We start from the raw sequence: 23,842 nt of genomic DNA, 5'->3' as shown, positions 1-23,842 counted from the left end.
GCTATAAACTTGGATCAATTAATCCTTGTCTGATGGAATTTTTGTCCAAATCATCTTCTCACAACAAGCCAGGGAGGGAGGGGACATTAAACTGTTTATTACACAAGTACCCAAAGTTTTATAATAATGTTTTCTTATTCGCTGGCTCAACAACTTTGAGGACTTCTATTTAATTCTTATTGATTGACACATTAAATTTTAATAAGTATAATCATTAAGGATGTACATCAATTAAACGGCCATTGTCTTATCCCTTTAGATCTCTGACAACAATCACAATATACAAAAGCAAGAGCCATTAATTTATGTTAAAGCTCTTTTATTCAACAAACAGGGATAGGAATATGGAAGATATGTTCTCATTTTGCCCAAATTAAATAACAAAATGCTTTTCAAATAAACAAAAAGGTTTGCTAACAAAAAATAACTTTATTTAGGAAATAAATTAAAATCAAACTTATAGACGTTATGAAGATATTGATTTGAGTCTCTTAAATTATTGAAATTAAGCAACTATCAATATTAGACTTGATCACTTCAACAGCAAAAAACAGTTGCTATGTTTTAGTTAATATATCTTTTTTTTCTTTTTTCATTCTATTTTTTTATTGCTGCGTTATTATAGAAAAGAAGTGATACAATGACTCTGCTTATCTTAAGTAAAAGATAACAAAGCAATTAGGACAATTGTGTTTTGATTTTCAGGGAATATTCATACTTATGCTAAAGCTATAGGGTAAAGGGAAAAGTTATTATATTAAACATATTTTTTTTGTTAGAAAATTTGCATTTAAATTTTTAAACAAAAGTTTTAGGATTTTACTAAGCTACGGTAAAATACATAAAAAATTTGATTCTCCTTGTCACTAATTTTTATTGACATTTAACCTTTGGCTCTAGTCATCCTTGTTTATGAAATTAATTGGTATATTGTGTATTGTGTAACTATGTAACTATGTATTTAATGTATCCACACATCCATCAATCATCTTTTAATTTGGGGCTGTTCATGCAATACAGTCAATATTCTACACTGCTAAATTTATGTATGTTTTTATGATGTATATCCTTATACTAAAGTAACAGGATTTCAGTGTGTTTGTGTGTCTGTACCGAAGGATCTCGCTAACTGCTGAACCGATCGGGTTCTCCTTAACAGGGTACCTTTTCATAGTTACCGAGAAGGTTTTTAACTATTTTGGGGGAGGGTACCACCACCCTCCCCAGAGAAATCACGATAAATCGAAATTTTTTCTCTCGAATAGAGACTCCTATACTCGTAACATTGCAAAGTATCGTAGAATGTTAATAGAGACTCCTTCGAAAGATTGAAAGGGAAAAATTGTCTTCAATTTAGGTTGCTAACTTAGAAAATATATATTAATCAGTTCTGTCATCCAGAAGGAGGGTAGGGGATGAGGTAAAAGGGGGTAAATGGGGGGAATCGTCATTTTACCCAGCCTCAAGTTTGAGTTTTATTATGGTATATTATAATCTTGTGTAAGATGCAAGTAATAATAAATCCATTGTTTTGGCTGTTGTTTTATTATTTCAAAAGACTAAATTCAATTGGAAATTTGAAACAACTATATATGGTATTAGATAAAGTGATCATTGCTGACATAAAACCTACATTACGTTATTTTTAAGGTAATGCAACTAAATTTTTATGTTGAGAAACTGATTTTTTTTTAATAATAAAACATAGAGTTTCATAGATTTCATAATTAAAATTTTCTGTTTTAGAGAAAGATACTATTTAATCGTCTATGTCATGCAGGAAGAAACGTCCTGTGTTTTTAAAACCCAGGGTAAAAGGGATCAGACATTTGGAAAAGTAACCTGCAAGGTTTTGGGGATGTGATTTGTTTGAACCCTGACTTAAATCTAGTCGTATCTAAAGACGGTATTAATATAAAAATGGGAATGCCTTAACGCCCAAAAAGGCAAAATTTGACTATATTTAGCCATAGTCCCTAGACTAGAAAAAAATAGTTTAAATTTTTTACAAATCATCAATGAATAAATATTCTTTTTTTAAACTTAAAATTGGTACCTACTAACTTAACTAATCTATTATCTAACCTAACCTAAAATTAAGTTTTAAAAACATATTTTTTTTGTAGGGGGGGGGGAGTTTTCTCACTTCATAACTTTATCCGTGGCAGTAATCATCTAAAAGATGCTAATGACACAAATTATATGCGCAAATTATAAACTATAATGTATAATATTTTACACAAGGACAATTAGGTGTATAACAAGCGAAGCAGTATCAAATTAGATACATTTAATATATAAATAATTATTATTCTGATGGAAAGCCTATAAAATTAACCATATTTATGTAATTTAAGTAAATCATAGCAAAGTCTTTGAAAAATTAATAGTACAAAAAATATACTTTTTAGTTATTAAGTATTTTCCTAATATGCTTTTTGGCATCAAAATAAGAAATGAATCCAACTAAAATGCAGAGTTGTTGCCTATTATTTAGAATCAGAAACTTTAAAAAAGAGTTTAAGATATTTATAAACACATAAATTATATTACTTGAAGAAAAAGTTCAATAAGTTAACCACTAATTGTTGAGGCATTTATAAACTTGAAGTGCCTCACATTGTCTTAATTATCCCCCTTAATCCTTACTCTTCAAATTCTTTTATGGGAAGTTACTCTAATTTTTGTCAGGGATATACAGATGGGGTATGTAGACCAAACAAGAATTTTTAGAAATATCACTCGAAGTGCCTAGTCGAGCACCGAAACCCCATATCTTAAAATAAATAGAAAATAATTGAAGGGTAGTTTGTTACTTCGCCATAGGTTAGGTTAGGTTATTTTTGTACTGATTTCCCCCCCCCCCCCACACTGGTTAGTTGTATATCATTCGTGGTTGCACAGATATAGTTCTGTAGTTACTCTATGATTAACATATGTCTGTTTATGAATAACATATGTCTCTCTATGATTAACATATGTCTGTTAATGATTAACATAAATATTTTTTACTTTACCCTGATTTCCTCAGCTGGATCTTTAAATCATTTTAGTGGTGAGCCAGATTTCATGAAATGCCGCGCAGTGATTGGCTGAAATTCGGCGCACCCCGATCTGGCTCACCACTAAAATGATTTAAAGATCCAGCTCTGGTTAAATCCAGGGATCTTAAAGTATAAGACAATGAACGATAAATTGGTGTACATCCCCAATTATGAAACAAAAAATTACCCCTTTTATGGAGTTAATTAGTGGTTAAAACGTTTGTACTTTCAATTTAATGAACCAACCAATCAAAAGTCAATAAAAGTCCTCAAAAATTTAAAGTTAACGAATAAGAAAGCGTTATTATAAAACTTTGGGGACTACTCTAATAAAAAGCCCAAAGTCCCCACATACCTGGTTAAACCTCTACATCCTTTTGATTAGATAATTATCGGTGATAATATGTGTGAGTGCTTGGAGTGTGTGTGTGTGTAAGTGTGTGTGTGTGTGTGTGTGTGTGTGTGTTTGTGCTTGTGAGTGTGTGTGTGTGTAAGTGTGTGTGTGTGAGTGTGTGTGTAAGTGTGTGTGTGTGAGTGAGTGTGTAAGTGTGTGTGTGTGTGTCGGTGTCGGTGATAATGAATGTCATAAACAGTAATTAAGAATAACATCAAGGTCAACAATTTGGGGTTTAGCTCAAGGTGACATATCAAAGGGGGTTAAGACAGTTCTTTTTATTAGCAGCATAGCAAATCAATAATTAGATTATGTGTATTGTTTCCTCCTTGTGTACATAGGAAATCTGATGTTGATTGGGAAAATGGATTTTTTTGGCTGTTAATGAAGATAGAAAGCTATAGTGCTTAAGGGATAATAGTTATTTCTCGCATCGTATTATAAACGGCTTTCCGCGGATATAGAATGTACAATTATAAGATTAAAACTAGTTTTTTTAGCCCCGAGGTGCCGAAGGCACCTGCTAAAAAAAACTGGTTTTTATCTTATGATTATACATTTTTATATTCGTAGAAAGCTGGATATAATACAATGCTAGACCTAGTTTTTTCGTATGGATGAGAACTGGTTCCTATCCACCGGATTCGAATGAATACGAGAAAAACTTTTAGAATTAGATATACATATATATTAAGATATGTATACCTATGTTGCACATCGGTTTATTCCCAGCATCTACTTAAGTGGTTTTGTTTCTTTAGAAATGTTGCATTGACATGTCGTTAATTTTCAATACGTCTTTTTTGTGACGTATTTAAAGAAAATGACTTATTAATATGTCCTTAATTGTTTTTTATTTGCCATTATTTTTCTTAAAAAAAGAAATTACAAATTAAATATTAAAATTATGGTTGTTTCAATGCGTCATTTTGTATTTTTTCCACATATTAATATATATGTGTAGAATTGCATATTAATGTGATAGTAAATAAAATAAATAATGTGGATTTAAAACGTCCTTATTGTGTAATGTGTCATCTTGATTAATTAAATAATTTTCAAGACACTTTAGGAAATAAGGAAGAGTTCAGAAAAAATTCTGACATAATTTTTTAAAAATATTTTTTTCTTCTTAAAAACTAAAAGTTTGTAACATAAAAATAAAATCAAGAAATCTATTATTTTTATTTTTGAAGTTAAATTTTTCTTATTAAAAGACAAAAAAATTTTCTGAACTATGATCCCCATATAAATATTATGAGTATTTAGTAATGGTTAAACCCTACAAACAAACATTACAATTTATGAGTAATTTAATTTGTGTGAAGAATAAGATTTACTTAATAATAGAACTTCGTTCGTAAATGTGAGTTAAATGAATTTTAAAAACATTTTTTCTTCTCTTGTTGCATAATTTCGAAAGGAGATCATAATTGACGACAAATCATGAATATAAGTTTTACAACGTTGAGGTAAGAAGTTAGCTTAAACAACTTTGGGGACTTTAGTGAATTTCAATTGGTTTTATAACTTTAAAGGAAAGAGTTCTATTTGATATCAATCCTATTATATTAATTAGTAAACGTTTTTTGTCTGTCCCAAAGGATCTCGCTAACCGCTGAACCGATATTGTTCTCTTTTACAGTGATATTTCTTATAGGTCCTGGGAAGGTTTTTAACTATCTTTTGGGAGGATTCTACACCCCCCTCCCCCCAAAAAAAATATTTTTAAAAACTCTTTTGAAATTCAAATTTAAAATGGGATAAGGTCAACTTATCCCCCTCCTACCAGTGCCCCTAGAGGCTTCTAACCAATCTGTTCCATGATATTTTGTATGTTGGTCAGTTGGTTAGGCAATAAAAGGCAGAAATTTAGAAATATATAAAAAAAAAAGATTTTCTCGTTTCCTGATTAAGAGTAAGATCTTATTTTTTTCCTGTGTACATTTCTCATATTCAAGCATCTAGATTAATTGCAAGTTTTATTAAAATAATCCATTTTTATTTAACTCAAATCAATTTCTAATTATTAATTAATTCAATGATTTAATTAAAATAATATTTATTTAATTCAATATAATAATTGTTTTATATTAAATCTAATATTTTATTGATACACATTAAATACCAATTTTGGCGGCAATATTGTTTTTTTTGACGTTTTACAGTAAAAAAATGACGTTTTGATATGTCTTTATTTAAAATAATATGTCATTTAATATTTTTGTTATTTATATTTTTTAGTGACGTTTTTTCAGAGTTAAGGCCGCATTTTTAGGATTTAATAAAATATTATTATTTTTTAATTAATATTTAAATTATATTGTTAGTTTGGCGGCCATCTTGTTTTTCTGGACGTTTTAAAGGAAAAATTGACGTTTTAATGCGCCGTTAATTAAGATAACATGTCATTAAATTCAAAATATTGTTATTATTTATATTTTTTTGTGACGTTTTTTTAAAGAACGACGTATTTTTGGTACACAAAACGTCCTTTAAAAAAATATGAAACGTAATTTGTATAGTAATAAAAAAGTTACGTCATTAAGGACGTATTAATGCGACATGTTTCTTAAAATAAGGCGATAAAAGTATATGCTGGGTTAGCATTCAAGCTTTTTAAAAATTAAGTAGCATGATTTTTTTGCTTTTCTCTATTTGTATAAATAAAGAAAACAATATAAAATAGGAATAATATTTTTAAGAAGCGAAGCTTTACAGTCCGACGTAATGACAAACGTATTTAACTCTTGTATTAAGCTACTAAAAAGTAAATAATTAGATGACCTAATAGTTTTTCTTTGCATGCCAGATACTAGAATGCATAACTTTACAAAGGTTAAGCTTAATTCATAAAGCATGCAAAGGGAAGTTGTAGTAGAATGAGGATCATTAAACCAGTTCGGACGGATTTAGTCTTTTTAATAATATATAATAATTCAGGGTCCGATTATATACAGCAATTATTTTGTACATATGGGTTTTTTCTCGAGTTTAAAGAAATTTTTCAAAGGGGTTATTTTTCTTAAATAAACAATTTAAAAAGACAGAGTGAATCAAAAAGTAGCTTTTCTAATAACATCTAATATTAATTCAAAAGAGGCAGATTTTATTGGTTATTTGCCCGTGTATTTGTCTAAATCTTGTGTACATTCTCGGTCTCATGTTTCTCATGTTTTTGAGTAAAAGACAAACATTTAACTACTTACTTAGCATCACTATAGATTATTTTTCATTTAATCTAAAATTATTTTTATTAATTACAGGTATGTCTTTAACTGCATCCCGTTGGAAATAGTTTAAATCCTGCTCAGAACCAAAACAAAGCTTATTTACCTAAACAGACATTTAATAAAAAGACATTCAATTTTATATGTTTCAAATGGGTTTTCCTTTGCGCGGAACTTCTTCTCTCACGTGATTTAATCTGTCTGTCTATTAATCTAAAACAAATTTTGAGCTAAACAAAATATTTTTTTGGTGTCCTATATTTCTGTTAATGGATTTTTTTGGCGATACAGGCGAGGGGGGGAGGGTTTACCCCCTTTATAAAAAGTTTTAAATCTGCAACGTCTAAATTCATTGTTCTAAATGAGAAGATAATTCAAAACAAATTTATGGGACAGTATTTTATATTTTCAACACAAGGGACACTCACAATTTTTAGTTTATTTGTTTCCTTTTGTAGAATCTAAATGGACCGATAAAATGATGTTTATTCCTTATGATTATACACAAACTTACCCCCTCAGCAGATTATAATTAAACTTTTGGACATCCAACTTAAAAAAGCAATCTATCAAAATTCAAAAATAGTCCCCAAAGTTGTTGAACCAACGAATAGGGAAACGTTATTACAAAACATTGGGGAACTAGAGGGGCTAAATTTTCCAGGAGGCTTAAAATTCTTACAATATTAAAATTGTATTTTTTTAGACCAAATTTTTGGGTAATTTCATCTTTTTGTCTTTTATGTTAAACATGGGGCCCTTGGCTGATCTCCAAAACTATCTTTATAATTACAGACTCACACAACATTACCTACAAATATTAGAATACACTTTTTAGAAGCAATCTTTTCGATAATAAAGGTCGTTCCGTCCGTCACAGTTAGCTCTTTTCGTTGATTTAGAAAAGCTGGAATTGTCTTATCGATTTAAAACTTTCTAAAAGTCCTAAAATTGTAGGTATGTCCTGCCTTATCTAAGTTTTGCAACAAATTTACTTACAGTTTTGTTTCGACTTATATTTTTATATTCTGCTTATTCAATTCTGACACTCTACAAGTGTTATTGTTCGTTTGTCCTAGCATTTCAGAGCTTTGTTTTATAAATGTTGTCATCCTTGTTTAAATCAAATTAAAATGATAACCAAAGAATATCAAATTGAGGACTTTTAGTTCAATATTTGCTTCGCTCCTCTAAAACCCTGTCTTCCTTGTTAAAAAAATTTGAATTCACTATTCATGAATTGACCTAATTTATTTTTAGACAAAATCTTTTTTTCTAAAATTTTTAGATCAATTTAAGTTATAATTTGGCGGCAGACAAAAGTAGCTCTCTAAATAAACTCCTTTGATCAAAATTTAAAAAAATCATTGATATTTCAAATTGTGACTTTAATAAGTGTTTATAAGCTTACAGTAAAATTTGAGAATATTTAGAAGAAAACTAAAACTTTTTTTATTTTACTCTTTAAAAACCATTCACATAATTTCTACAAAATTCTATATATTTTTTATATGATCTAATTTGAACATTAATTGTTAATTGTATGATATTAAATTAGATAGCTTAAAACAACATTACACCGAATTATTGTTTACATCCAAAATTTATATTTGGCATAGTTACATTTCTTACATACAAAAAAAAAACATTTTAGAGCCTTATCTAATCTATGCTACTTTTAAAAAATTCTGAAAAAAATGTGCTAAGCCTTTGTGTTATACAACATGACATATTTCAAAGTTAACTATGATATATTTGCTTGTATGTTACACATTTTTTAAAAACTTTGTGCTATATATGCATTTGTAACACGCATAGGTTTTTCTATAGACCTTAGTTACCCTAACGTAGGGGGTAGGGGTAAATTAAAATCCTAACAGAAAGAGAGAGAAGACAAAGGGCTGGTTATTACACTAGTCTCCAAAGTTTTCTCATTCCTTAGCTTATGAACTTTGTGGACTTTTACTGAATTTGATTGGTTGGTCTATTTTCAAACGTTTTAACCAATAATTCTAATCTCCATTGGGGTTAATTTTGTGTCATTGGGGATGTACATCAATTAATCTGTTATTGTCTTATCCCTGAATCCTAACATTCGAGGCTGGGGGGCGAGGCATCAAGTTCGGAGGAAAAAAGTATCTAAAACGTAGTGAACTAATTTTACATTTTTGAATAATAATTAGGAGCGCCACATGGGTAATCATCACCTTCAGACACGATATAGATAGATAGATAGATAGATAGATAGATAGATAGCTAGATAGATAGATAGATAGATAGATAGATAGATAGATAGATAGATAGATAGATAGATAGATAGATAGATAGATAGATAGATAGATAGATAGATAGATAGATAGATAGATAGATAGATAGATAGATAGATAGATAGATAGATAGAATGATAGATAGATAGATAGATAGATAGATAGATAGATAGATAGATAGATAGATAGATAGATAGATAGATAGATAGATAGATAGATAGATAGATAGATAGATAGATAGATAGATAGATAGATAGATAGATAGATAGATAGATAGATAGATAGATAGATAGATAGATAGATATGTAGATAGATAGATAGATAGATAGATAGAAATACAGATAGACAAACAGAAAGACAGACAGAGAGATAGGTAGATAATATTAAGGTATTAATCAATATGTTGATAACAATCATATTAGACGATCATACTTTTAAATCAGAGAAGAATTAGTTAGAAAGATCACTAGGTCCAAAACAATAAATTTAATTCAATGAAGATTGTTACTATTAGAACTTCTTGAAATTATAACTATGTAACCAAAATGTATTTTCAATTTTATAGCACTCACAATTAGATAGTGCATGTATTATCCCCCCAATGGTGGGGGGGTATAAAGGGGTGATAACCCCCCCTCCCTAAAAAAAAATATTTTAGACATCCCCAAAATATTGAAATGAAAAATCTTGGACGCCCTTGAATAAAATGTAACTGTAACACTTCGCGGGGACCAGCTATAATTATTACTTAACCTAACCTTTTGTTTGGAGCGAAGGGAGGGTTATTAAATGTTATAGTAGTATTTTTATGACAATATGCAAGTTCAATGCTTTACGTCGACTATGTATTATCAGATAAAAGTAATCATATTCAGAGGTAACAATTTTGGAATTACATTTAAATTTTAACTGTATGGTTTTTTTTTAAAAAAAGATGGCCTTGCTGCCACACTGTTATTTATAACGTTATTCTAATTAACATCTAATCTAATCTTAGACTGAACTCTATTTATTATTATTATTTTGATCTTACACCAGATTATCATGAACTCTAATCAAATCTTTACTAAAAAGAATACGAATCCCTATCCTAACATTGATTCATTGAATAACGAAATGTTCATTAATTTCCGCATATTAACACATCTGCATAGAGTTTCAAAAGAGGTCTCTAGGGGCACACAATTTGAGGAGGTAATTAATTCAGAAATAAAGCATTGGACAAAAGGGGCTGTATGTAATGATATTATTGTAATAATATGCGTTACGTTGCTTTCACCTGTGCCTGTAGAATAAAAATACCCCCTCCCCATTATTTATCAAGAAAAGTTTTCTCCCTAAGTCTGGGCCCTATACTTGCGTACCCTAACCCTGTAGGGCTATCCAGTACCCAATATAACATAACCTAACCTGACTTAAAGTAATAAACAAACAACAAAAACTATTTTGAAAATGCGACACATATACGGAAGTAATTGCACACAGAATCACGAGTAAACTATCAATATTAGTCAAAATATTTTTACCCAATTATTATCCTCTTCTAGAGGGCCTTACAATATTATTTTTTCATAGTATGGTAGATAAATTTAGCGTATTATGTCAGGGAATCTAAAGGGATAAGACAATGCCCTATAAATTGATGTACATTCCTAATGAAAATACTTTAAATTAACCCTTCTTTAGACTACTATTTGTGGTTAAAACGTTTAGATACTCAACAAAATGAATCAACCATCAAAATTCAATAAAAGTCCCCAAGGTTGTTAAGCCACAAAATGAGAAAACGTTATTATCTCAAATAGCATCCAAACATATAACACTTTAAATCACTTATACCAATTTTAGGGAAACCTTATAAGATTTTGAGAAAAAAAAGTTTATTTTACTGCAAATCAGTAGCGAAGCAACTAAGTATATCCATATGCCATGTCTGTCTGTCTGAAAATCATTTCAATTCAGATGATAAAAAAAGTTTTGCAACCTTCTGTGATCTTACTAAAGAAAAAACTTATTTACAACCGACTGCCTTTTTTCTCAATTTAATTTTCATTTTTAAAAGCCTAGCTTTTCTATACTTTCTGAATTGTAACGTAGAATTTATTAGAATTTCTTAGCTTAGCTACAAATGAATGTTGTCATCCTTGTTTTGAATTAATAATTTGATTGAAATCTACTCAATATTATTTGTATATACAATCTGTTTTTGTTTTAATATATTACAAACTACAGCCAAATATAATTTTAAATTCAATATTCTATAAGAAACTTTTTTATAGTTAGGGTTTATTTGTATAACCGACGGATTAGGAACATTAGATGAGTTACAGGAAGTTTGTTCATTCAAGTTTTTAAGATAAGCCCCAGTCGCCAAAATTTTTGTTAATTGCAGATTAAGCAGCAGTATCCTAAACTGCTATATACAATGTCTAAAGGAAGCTCTTTATAGCGGCTATAAAAAAATAAATGGCCAATGATAAGCGAATACACAGACTAAATTACCAGGCCAATATGACGTCATTATAGGCACTATATAAAGCACCTTTAAAAAGTCAAGCTGTCTTTTTTGAAAAATTTGATTCATTCTTAGTTAAGTATCCTAATTTAATAAATCAGTTCATGTAGAAAATCAATAATATAGAGCTGTTTTTTACATGTGATACTGATAATTTTATTCTATTATCATTTTCAAAATGTAGATTATCTAGTAGCTGTGAGCCTGTCTAAAACAAATATCTCCACTCCCCAAAGTATAAGTATAACCCCATGCCTATAAGCACTGTATTTGGAGCAAAGCCACTCTGTAACTTGCTTCCCAACATGTCTGTTTTTCTTCTTCTGCTATATCATAAAAATATTCAAATATGGCTTTGAAATCGATTATTATCCGCTGGATTAGAACCGGTTAGTAACCATAATGAAAAATCATGTATAGCATCATATTACAGAAATTTCCATGAATTTTTAAAAAAATATCTTGTAATCAATGTTAGTTTTGTTAGCCCGGGCCTTCGTTCCCTAGTGGCTAACAAAACTGGTTTTAATTTTCCATTTAAATATCTGCGGAAAACTGTCTGTAATACAATGCGATAAATAACTATTATTGTTCCCTAAATAACAAACAATTTTACCCCTTTTGCATAAGAATATAATATTAATCATGATTCGCTACTTAGAATTGCTGTCATCCTTGTTTCTAAATATAGATTGAAACCATCCCAGCCCCGAGAAGGTTCAGGAATAAAGAATAATTATATCAGCTGGAATGTATGTGTATTTTTTTACATTAAGAAAAATTCTATTTTCTAAAAGCTCAAAATTCGTTTAACTTCAGTTAAAACGATCCACTCAAAAAAGTTTCGTAATTAAACAAATTACTAAAGACTGTCAGCTACGCCCCTAGCATCTAGGGATAAGTAAGAGCAGAAAAATGGTCTAAAACCATACCCAGAACTATTTTTTTAAAGTAAATTTGCCTAAAACCATACCACGAGCTATATATAAAAGTAAAACCTTCCCAGAACCTATAAGAAGCTTCACTAAAAAGTAGATCTATATAGTTTCAGCATTTATAGAAATCTTAATCTACAGACAAAAAAGCTTATATAATAGGATAATTAAGCCTAAGAAAATTTGCTACTTTCATGTAGAGTACTCTCGTCCCTTTCAGCGTGAAGTGTATCAAGTCTTATAGCAGAAAATTTGAGTAGAGTAGAGTACCCGTCCCTTTGAGCGTGAAGTGTATCAAGTCTTATAGCAGAAAATTTGAGTAGAGTAGAGTACCCGTCCCTTTCAGCGTGAAGTGTATCAAGTTTTATAGCAGAAAATTTGGCGTAATTGCGGTACAACACCATAAAAGGTGGTATGCCAATCTTAGAACAAAACAAGGATGACACCATTGTTAATAGCGCAGCAAAGCATGTCTGATTCAAGGGACGTCCAAGCTTTTTTTAAATTCTTTTGCTTCTTAAGGTTTCTATTTTTTATATCTGTATTTATGTTAGAATAAATAGTTTAAACATATCAATACTAAGCTTTCATGAAAAAGATTTATTTCGTTGTTACTATTTTGGTTTTCATTAAGCTATATATAATTACTTGGATGTTGCATCAACATTTTCTATTTTACTGTAATAAAATGATACTCTTAGCTGGCTACAATAACAAAATAACCCACTTCCACCCCCCTTCAAATGAGGTTTATATTAGCAATCATATGTCAATACACCCACGTATTCTATATTCATAACATCCACACTACAACTCCCCTAGATTTTGTTTAGGGGAGAGTGGTGAAAAATTTAGATATGCCCCGCGCATACCCCTGGCAAAAACCTGTGCATGCCACTGCATTCACTTGAATTAGATAGTAGCTTTGCTCACAACTTTAAAACACTGTGTACATTATATGTTTAAAGTCGTCTAAAAATAGAATAAAATTATTGAGTTGCTGAGAAAAAAAAACTGAAATACATATCTCAAAAATGATTTTTATTCGATTCGATAAAGATAAATTGACAATGTTCGAGTCCCATAAGAAAACAGCTACTTCATTATTCTTTTCATTTTTTGTTTAATTCAAAAAATTCACTCCCAATTAATTGCTGAATTAGAAGGGCTTGTGACGTGACACTGCTAATAAGGTTAACAAGGATGACAACATCCATAAAAGCGAAGCTCTGAAACGGTAGGACAAACGGACATTAACACTTGTATAATGTCAGAACTGAATAATTAGAATGCGAATGTATAAGAGTCAAAGCAAAATTGTAAGTAAACTTGTTGAAAAACTGCTTGATACAGGATAATGATTATGGACATACTTACATTTTTAGGACTTGATTATAGAGTTGCTTCGCTTATATTATTGTACTTTGTTGTCCCAGGAATCAGTATACCAAAAATCAGACCAATCGGATAATTAGGTCACATACAAATTTGTTGTTAAAAATGTAAAAAAAATCAACATGTTTAAAATGGACGTACGGACATTTTGGTAATGATTATAGAGTTGCTACGCTTTCTATCTCGTACCTAACTATTACAGGAATCACCATGCAAAATTTGAAATCGATAGGACAATTCTAACTTGCCTAAATTAACGAAAAAAGCTATTTAAAAAAAAGTAAAAAAAATCAACATGTTAAAAATGGACGTACGGACATTTTGGTAATGATTATAGAGTTGCTACGCTTTCTAAACCGTACCTAACTACTAAAGGAATCACCATGCAAAATTTGAAATCGATAGGACAATTCTAACATATCTAAATTAACGAAAAAAGCTATCCGTGACGGACGGACGGACGGACGTACGGACGGACGGACGGACGTACGGACGGACGGACGGACGTACGGACGGACGGACGGACCGACCCTAATTATAGAAAAGCTTCGCTTTTAAAAAGTAATTTTTTCTTAGGGTCGATTTCTGTCTCATACACACAATCAGACACCATGATCCTTTTATAAAGTGATAGAAAGAGACTTTGCTTAGAAAATCATATTGCCCTAGAAAAATAAAGATTTACAATGCTTAAAGAAGTTTCCATATTCTTGATTATAAAATTATACCTTGGGGTAATAGGAATCATTATTCCAAAATTAAGATAAGTAATATAATTATAATTATAATTAACATTCAAAAATTTGTTGTCTAAAAAAGTTAAAAATCAGTATGTTTTAAATGGACGTATGGACTTTTTGGTAACGATTATAGAGTTGCTACGCTTTTTAGGTCATTCCTAACTGTTACAGGAATCATCATGAAAAGTTTGAAATCGATAGAGCCAACCGTTACGGACGGACGTACGAACCGACCCTAATAATAGAAAAGCTTCGCTTTTAAAATCATATTGTCCTATAGAAAACTAAAGGTTTACAATGGTTAATGAAGTATGCAACCAGGCACGTACACCCGCCAAACCCTGCGGATTCTTGCTAAAATAATATCAAAAAGGAAACAGACAAAGTTTTTCATGAAATATTTTGAGAGGCGTATTAGGAGATTTTTTGATTATTTTTTATTAAATTTCTAGTAACAGAAGGTTTAATGAGCCATTTACCTCAAAGTGCATTGTCGAGCACTGAAACACCCTCCCATTATTTCAAAATAAATTGAAAATAATGTGGGATGGGGGTTAGCTTTTGATTTTTGGTTATTACTTTAGGTCAGTGTTAGGACCTTGCCCCCCGCAAGGGTTATGTACAAAAACCTTACCCCACTCTTTCTCTCATTTTCATTTTAAATTAAAAAGAGGGGGGGGAGTATTTGTTCTTAAAACAATATTAATAAAAAACTGTAACAATATAAAAATAAAAAAAATAACTCTGATAGTAAATATAATGTTGCAACCTTTCTAACCACAAATAACCAAGTCAATGTGGTTTTAGGATCATGATCATTGGCTCTGGGGGTGGATTTTTGGAATATAATACAACCATGAAAACATAATTCATTTTCTTTAAAACAAATACTCGCTTGAATATCATGTCTTTTTATTTATAGACCAACTGATGAGTTTTAAAATTAAACACTAAATAAAAATAACATGTTTAAATAATATGTGTTGATCACTCTATGTAATAATAAACCAAGGATGATAACATTCATAAAAAAATTTATAAATATGACATAATAAAAAAGAGATGTTACAATTATACTTAAAAGATAAATTGTTGTTTTAGATATTCTAATGTATTTACATCCGTGTCATATCTAAAACACTTTAAATCTTTGAGAATAACCACCCCTGGAAAAAAAACGACAAAAACTATAGGAACTTCATATGATACAGTAAAATTAAACATATCATCTTTATTACCATGGTGTTTCTATAAACAAGTAAAAATCCGTCAACCAAAAATTACATATTGCAAGAGTCACCAAAGTTTTATAATAACGTTTTCATAAACTTTTGGGACTCTTATTGGGTGGTTCATTAAATAGAGTGTCAAAACGTTTTAACAACTAATTTTACTCTACAGAAAGGGGAAATTTGGAGTATCATCATTGGGGATGTAAACCAATTTGTCGGCGATTAGATTCCTGGTATCTTAAAAATATCTTTTAAATTAAGTTTACTATTCCATTTTTTTTGTATTATTGTAAGGAATGTTAATGAACAAATCCTGAACACAAAAACTGTTCCTCTTATTTGTCTTCATATACAACATTAGTATTTCCCACGGACACAGAAATATATTAAGAAATCTAAATAGTAGCTAGAACGTTAACAAATGACAGTGCTTTTGTAACAGGTATTTTAAGTTAATATGATAATAGTTATTTCTTTCATCGTATTATAAACGGCTTTCCGCGGATATAGAATGTACAATTATAAGATTAAAACCAGTTTTTTAGCCCTGTGGTGCCAAAGGCATGGGCTAAAAAAAGGTTTTAATCTTATGATTGTACATTTTTATATTCGTAGAAAGCTGGATATAATACGATGCTAGACATAGTTTTTTCGTATGGATAAGAACCGGTTCCTATCCACCGGATTCGAATGAATACGAGAAAAAAATTTATATCAATTTGTCGTTCAATTGCTCAACATTGTGCCTAATAGTTCTAAGCATCACCTTACCATTTAAAAATTACATAATTTTTAAAAAGCTTTAAAGTCACAAAGTTTCTTTATTTTTGTTAATAAAAAATTGTTCATTTGTCTATAAATTGTTCAGCAGGCTTTTTATTATACTAACAGCACCCCTTGAAAAGGGTATAAACCTTCCCTGGACAAACAAACATCGAATACTTTCATACAAGGATTGTCATCCTTGTTTTTATGAATGTTTATCTATCTGTCTGTGCTTTATATAGATCAATTACTTGTTTGAGTTGTGTTTGGAAAGAGTTTGATTGATATTTGTGCAAACAAACATACTCATAATAATGGATGTACAATATACGTGAATATTTTGACAGGGGAAAATCTATTGTCAATTGAGCTTGCTAATATGGAACTCCTTTAATGGTCAGTTCGTTCATCCAGTAGGATGGAAGGGGGGAATTCCTAATTTAATTGTTTTTTGTTTATTTCAGGCTGTTTTGGATAATAATCTTGTAGTTGTCAAGATTCTTGTACACCATGGAGCTCAGGTTATTATAGTTATTATTATTATTTTGGATAATAATCTTGGATTTGTCAAGATTCTTGTACACCATGGAGCTCAGGTTATTATAGTTATTATTATTATTTTGGATAATAATCTTGGATTTGTCAAGATTCTTGTACACCATGGAGCTCAGGTTATTATTGTTATTATTATTTTGGATAATAATCTTGTAGTTGTCAAGATTCTTGTACACCTTGGAGCTCAGGTTTACTTTAGATTGATAAAGCAGCTGGACTCGACTATCCTACATGCAGCTGTGGCTAATTATATTAATATATGTTTACTTTAGATTGATAAAGCAGATACAGATAGCTGGACTCCCCTACATGCAGCTGTGGCTAATAATATTAATATATGTTTACTTTAGATTGATAAAGCAGATACAGATAGCTGGACTCCCCTACATGCAGCTGTGGCTAATTATATTAATATATGTTTACTTTAGATTGATAAAGCAGATACAGATAGCTGGACTCCCCTACATGCAGCTGTGGCTAATGGTCATCATGATATTGTTAAGTAAGTAAATTTATAAATGGATATATTTAATATATCTGGATATTATGACAAGGGAAAAACTGTCGTCAATTTAGGTTGCTATCATGGACATAATTTATTGGTCAGTTCGTTAATCCAGATGAGGGGATAGGGGAGAGAGAGATAGATAGATAGATAGATAGATAGATAGATAGATAGATAGAGAGAGAGAGAGAGAGAGAGAGAGAGAGAGAGAGAGAGAGAGAGAGAGAGAAAGAGAGAGAGAGAGAGAGAGAGAGAGAGAGAGAGAGAGAGAGAGAGAGAGAGAGAGGGGGGGGGGAAAGGGGAGAAAGGGGAGAGTGATAGGTAGAAGACAGAGATAGAGAGAGAGAGAGAGAGAGAGAGAGAGAGAGAGAGAGAGAGAGAGAGAGAGAGAGAGAGAAAGAGAGAGAGAGAGTGAGAGAGAAAGATAAGGAGAGAGAGAGAGGGGGGAGAGAGAGAGGGGGAGAGAGAAAGAGAATGAAAGAGAGAGAAAATATTAAATACATGTTGTTTGGAAAATGTTTTAGGGTATAGATAGATAATGAAATTGATAGTAAAAGGGAGGAGAGGGTTAAACCGCCTAAAGACCTTTGACAAAAAGTGTTACAAGGTATCCAGTGTATCCACCCCGAGTTCATTTATTTAAACATAAATGATTTGTCTACTTTTAGTAGCAGCGCTTCTCTACGATCGTTATGTGTCTGTACGTTCATTTTAATAAAACAAGCAATAACTTTACCAAGTTTTATGATTTTTTTACAAGATGGATCAGATATTCTCTCCCTTTCTGCTCTATAAGTCTATATGTTCGTTTGTACACTTTTTTTACCCTTCGCTACTTTGTGATGTTGTCATCCTTGATTTAAAGATTAAACTATTGAACTGTTCAATTGTTATCATAAATAAACTAAGTAACTAGCTTAATCGTATTTGCTTTTATGTATATCACTATCCTTGTTCTGTATTGAAAGGTCTAAATGATTTTTCTTGTGCTATGTATCTCATTTCCCCCCTTTTTCTTACAAGAGGTGGATTCTTTAAAAAATTGCCCCACTAATCGCTTAGTGGGGCAAAATTGTTTTCTTGAAAAATCCTCCAAAATCACAAACAAAATCTACAAAAATTTAATAAAATCTTATGTTAATAACCCTTCCAGTTCAGTTCAGCATTCCATCGGTGATGGTCACACATATTTTAGTGTCCACGTAAATCTACTTTCTTCCCCATCACCCCCCCAATATAGCTGAACGTGAATCACCCCCTTTCTTAACTTACCGCAAACCGCACCTAATTGTACTCACCGTACATTTACCTAGCTTGCCTGCCAGCACCATACATCGCAGACCAATAGGATAACAGATACAGCCACGTGATACATAGAGCTAGATAACTATTGGCTATAGGTCCAGCCAACCATAGTGAACAATAAATCACGTGACAACCCCAGCCTGGTGATTGGTCAATTAAATAATAAGAACGAAAAATTGTGAACACGTGCACCAAGTGAACACGTGCACTAAGATAAAGTGCATTAGTTTAAATACTACCGATAAACACACAAGTGAATTTTACAAGCTACAGGCCAATTTTTGTATATTCTATTTTATAATTAAAGTGAAAATAATTTAAATTGACCATTTTTTACATAATTTCAATTATCTTTCAGAACCAATCACCGAAATGGCGGAATCAGAGCCAAGTGACAAAATTAAGGACATAGTTTTTCAATATGCCAACCGCTCCAATGGCAATATTGGAGCCACAGTGCTCGTCAACATCCTATCGAAGATTATGAAAGGTGAAAACAACTTTAACACCTCAGACCAGCTCGATAGAATCAAGAAGATTGAGGATGACCTGGAATTGTACAAGCAAGGAGGCGGAGACAATCAGGAGAAGATCCAAGCAATCCAGGACAGCATCGACAACCTGAAGAGCTCTATCCAAAAGTCCGATTTAGCACTGAAGTCCAAGGTAGATGAAATGATTATCCACTACGACAATAGAGTGGAGAAATTAGAGCAACTCTCCACCCTACAGATCCTCCAGATCAACGAACGCGAACGGAGGGACCGATCTTTTTCGATCAAGGTTCACAACTACGCAGACTATTCAACATCTGGCCAGCCGCTAGTTCAACATATTTTTGATAAACTGCTGAAACCTTGCCTTATTGATGCTAACAAGCACGGAGAACTAGATGAAGTCCCTGATTCCTGGATGCAATGCATAGAATACGGCCACCCATTAGGCAATAACAGGGACACAACAGCTCCACGCAATTTCATAATCCGACTACGCTCAAGATACTAGCTGGACGCAATCCTGAAGCACAAGAGAGCTCATGTGGACGGCCTTAACGAGCAGAACCTCTCCACCAGCAAATCATATGCAGAGTCAGTCAGGTCTGGGAAGCTCTATCCATGCAGGATAGGTATAGATACCACTGCCCTTGACAGAGATGTACTGTCCTGGCTCTGCCGTCACAATGAGGTACACCGAGCATACCTGAGAGGCCAACGCATCGTATTCAGCCTCAGAAACAAACAACAACAATTTTTCACCGTTCAGAACCCATACGGTCGCACACTTAAGGAGCTTATCTCCCCGGTGATCGATGAGAAGAAGTGGATAAGATCCAAGAACAAACAGAGCCCTTTTGCACAGCCAGCCTACATTAACGGTCGTTCTAATGAAAGGCACCTGCTTGACATGCTGAACCCAACGAAACAGAACCCCCTGCTTATGGAGGAGGAAGACGACCTAACTGAAGAAGTCATCATAGATGGAGTGACAAATATCGAGGATACAGACAACAGCAAGAAAGCAGCGGCGGCCAATAAGAAGAGGAAGCATGCGTTCACACCGCTCAAACTGTTCGATGAAAACAACAGAAGCCCAGCCGTGAAACAGCTGAAATTCAACACTCCCCTTCAGAACAGATTCGGAATATTACCCCCAGAAATTACGCTGGATGCAGAGGACTCAATTATACGTCAGCTACCACAGGGTGGACCACTGAAACAAAGAATCAACGAGACGAAGGAGAAGATAAATGCGGACACGGCTAGCTTATCGGACAAGATGGCAGACAATGCTATGGTGAGTGAGATAGCTCTCACCCTCATCGAGAGTGAAATGTCCGACCTAAAGAAGAAAAAGGATTCGAGAGCTTCCTCTGCAGAGAACACCAGAAACACCTCCAGGAATGTATCCCCGTCCAACGATACAGCGATCAATGACACCTCGACAGAGGCCATCGAAGACGAGGAACCGAAGAAGCAGCGGAAGCCGCGAACATGCCGCAGCTCACAGCAGACCACCGGTAACTGATTAACCACTCGCGGTTCACTAACAGTTGGAACTGCGTTGCATTACCTGATTAACCACCCGCGGTTTTACTAACAGGTCACTTATACACCTGACTAACCACCCGCGGTTTATTAACAGGTCACATACATACCTGACTAACCACCCGCGGTTTATTAACAGGTTACTACTCATTAAACCACCCGCGGTTAAAAATAACAGCACCCGGCTATTTTATTATCATGCATTTAGTGCTAAATTAAGTTAAAATAAATGCGGGTAAATTTCTATAACATTAGGCCACCCGCGGCAAGTCATATCCACCCGCGGATTAGTAATGCGGGTATTATAAATTATAAATCATAAACTAAGGACACAAGGCCACCCGCGGCAAGTTTCGATCATGGCAGCATCATGTCACATGAACACTAGGCCACCTGCGGCGAGTTAGGTCCACCTGCGGCCCATATAATCAAGCAGGTCCAATCGGCAAGTTTTTACCTAAATATAACATAGTTTCTTTAGTAACTATAGTATTCAATAATGTATATCACTTAAATGTAACTTAGTAATATTTGTTCCATCTTCTTATTATGAACGGTCGGCATAATGAATATTAATATTAATATATATCGCATACTTTGCAAAAGTCTAGCTAACAAAAATGAGATCTTAATTTACATAAAGGGTGTTAATATTTACGTCTATAATATTTAGTTGCACTAGCACTTCTTTTGCCTTTAGCGAATTAAGAGCTAATGATTTACACTGTTTACATACACCCCAGCAAATAAGTAATATTTTTTTTTTCACGCTTTTCTTTTCTTTTCTTTTTACAAATCGTACTACTTTCTGTCCGACATAATCAATTACTTATCTTTATATAATCGAATAATTCTGGCCGACATAATTAATTATTGTATTGATTTGCATTTTGTTATCTTGCCAAATCGTATAATGTCTAAGTTTTAATTGTTATAAAAATATTTACTCGAACATATTTTTCTTTTTCTTTATTGCTCTTAATTACGTAGTTCTTGAGACCCAGCAATAATCTAAACCTTCATAATCAAAACTGATATACTCCTTTTTGCAATACCTCCACTTGATATGATTTAAATTGTCTATGTTTATTTTTCTTTTACATATGATAATATTAATTATGACTGTATCCAATATATTAGGTACCTAAGCGGATAATTTAAAACTTTAAAAATATTTGATTGGAAGAGGGGAACACACTCAGCTTGGGGGGGTGGGGAGGGTAGAGTCCGAGGAGACTGAGATGCAATTTGACCATTTAACCAGACCCAGAATGGTTCCCTTGGGGGGGGGACCGGGGGCGGATGGGAGGGGGAGGGGGCGGACTAACTGTGAAACATGTTGGGTCGGCCACGGTGTCAATAATATTAAGGTGTGTAGCAAATCCGATATCGAAATAAGATTTAAGATATTACAACTTGATGGAGGATGAAATAGTAGCTAATAATAACAATAATGATGATGATATTAATGTATTGAGAGAAACGGTTCGTGCCGAGGTTAGGGCCATTAATGTCGACGATAATAACGTGGCAAACATACATCAATTAATTGATAGGAGCATTCTTGAACTTAATGAAGACTTAAGATTAGATTTGAAATGTCAAGTTCTTTACGGCAACAATTACTTAGAATTTGTCGAGGATTTTAATTTACCTTCATGCGATTATTATAGCGAAGAATCTATTAAAGACTTTATGAATTCCACAAACACAAAATATTTGTCTACTTTTTCTATCAATATTCAGTCCATCTTGAGCAAGTATAACGACATTTCATTATTTATAGATAACTTAAACTCAGGGAAGTCTAAAGTAAATATTTTAGCAATGCAAGAAATATGGCACTCGGTAGACCTAACATTTAACGGATACCAATATTTTAAGAAAAATAGGACATTAGGAAGTGGAGGAGGAGTAGGATTCTTAATAAGTAAGGGCATAGCAGTTACAGTAATGAACGATGAAGAATTTTTTAGAGACCGAATATATGAATGCATAACCTTAAACATCACTATAAGTAATCAGAAATTTATATTACTCAATATTTACCGTCCTCCAAATACACCAGGCATAACTAGGAATGCAGCCATTAACGATTTTCTGGAAATACTCGAAGCACATTTAGACTCCTTGAGTAATAATAATATACCAATAATTATATTTTCGGATTTTAATGTAAACCTTTTTAAATTAAACCAACCTAACTCCGAAGCCAGTTCATTATTTAATAGCTTAATATCAAATGCATTTATCCCAACAATAAGTAAGGCCACTAGGGTAACAAATAATACCTTTTCATTAATTGATAATATAGCCTGCAAAGACATCATAGGAAAAGTAGATTTATGCGGAATCATACCAACCAATATTTCAGATCACTATATGTTAGTAAACTTAATTCAACTAAAAAATCCTCCAAAGAGTTCGCATAAATCTTCTTCTCACTCAAAAAGAACATTCAATATTGAAAATCTAGAAAAATTTAGGACAGAGCTAGCGATTACGGACTGGAGAGAAGTGATGAATGAAAAGACAGACGTAGACAGAGCATACACAATATTTATCGAAAAATTTTTGAGTATTATGAATAAAAACATTCCTTTAAAACCAGTTAACAATAGAGAGCGCAACACACCGATAAACCAACATATGGACAAAGAGTTAAGAAAGTGTAGGTTGAAAAAAAGACAACTATTTTTAGCAAGTAAAAATTCATTAGAAGACGCAGAAAGATATAGAAGTTATAGGAACAATTTCAACAGGGCTAATAGGAAGGCAAAAAAGTTACACTATAGAGAAAGAATACTCGATGCGGGTGGAAATTCTAAAAAACTTTGGGACGTATTAAAGGATACAATGGGGACCAGTAAGAAGGATACACGGATAGAATACATTGAATCTGAGGGCACTAAAAT

The 23,842-nt window shown here is 32.3% G+C and overlaps 1 protein-coding gene across 1 annotated transcript in view; it reads left to right on the top strand.

The window, feature by feature from the left end:
• Positions 1-23,842, top strand: part of LOC145327546 (protein phosphatase 1 regulatory subunit 27-like) — a 48,421-nt gene that overhangs the window by 13,729 nt on the left and 10,850 nt on the right. Inside the window, exons 3-4 of the mRNA XM_080171090.1 lie at positions 16,982-17,038; positions 17,501-17,574. Of these exons, the coding sequence (XP_080027216.1) occupies positions 16,982-17,038; positions 17,501-17,574 (131 nt within the window). The remainder of the gene's footprint in view (positions 1-16,981; positions 17,039-17,500; positions 17,575-23,842) is intronic.

The sequence above is a fragment of the Acartia tonsa genome, chromosome 9 (assembly GCF_053477335.1).
Source record: "Acartia tonsa isolate MP-2025a chromosome 9, ASM5347733v1, whole genome shotgun sequence".
Lineage (NCBI taxonomy): Eukaryota > Metazoa > Arthropoda > Copepoda > Calanoida > Acartiidae > Acartia > Acartia tonsa.
The sequence above is the reverse complement of the archived record's forward strand: the minus strand, read 5'-3'. Positions and strand labels throughout refer to the sequence as shown.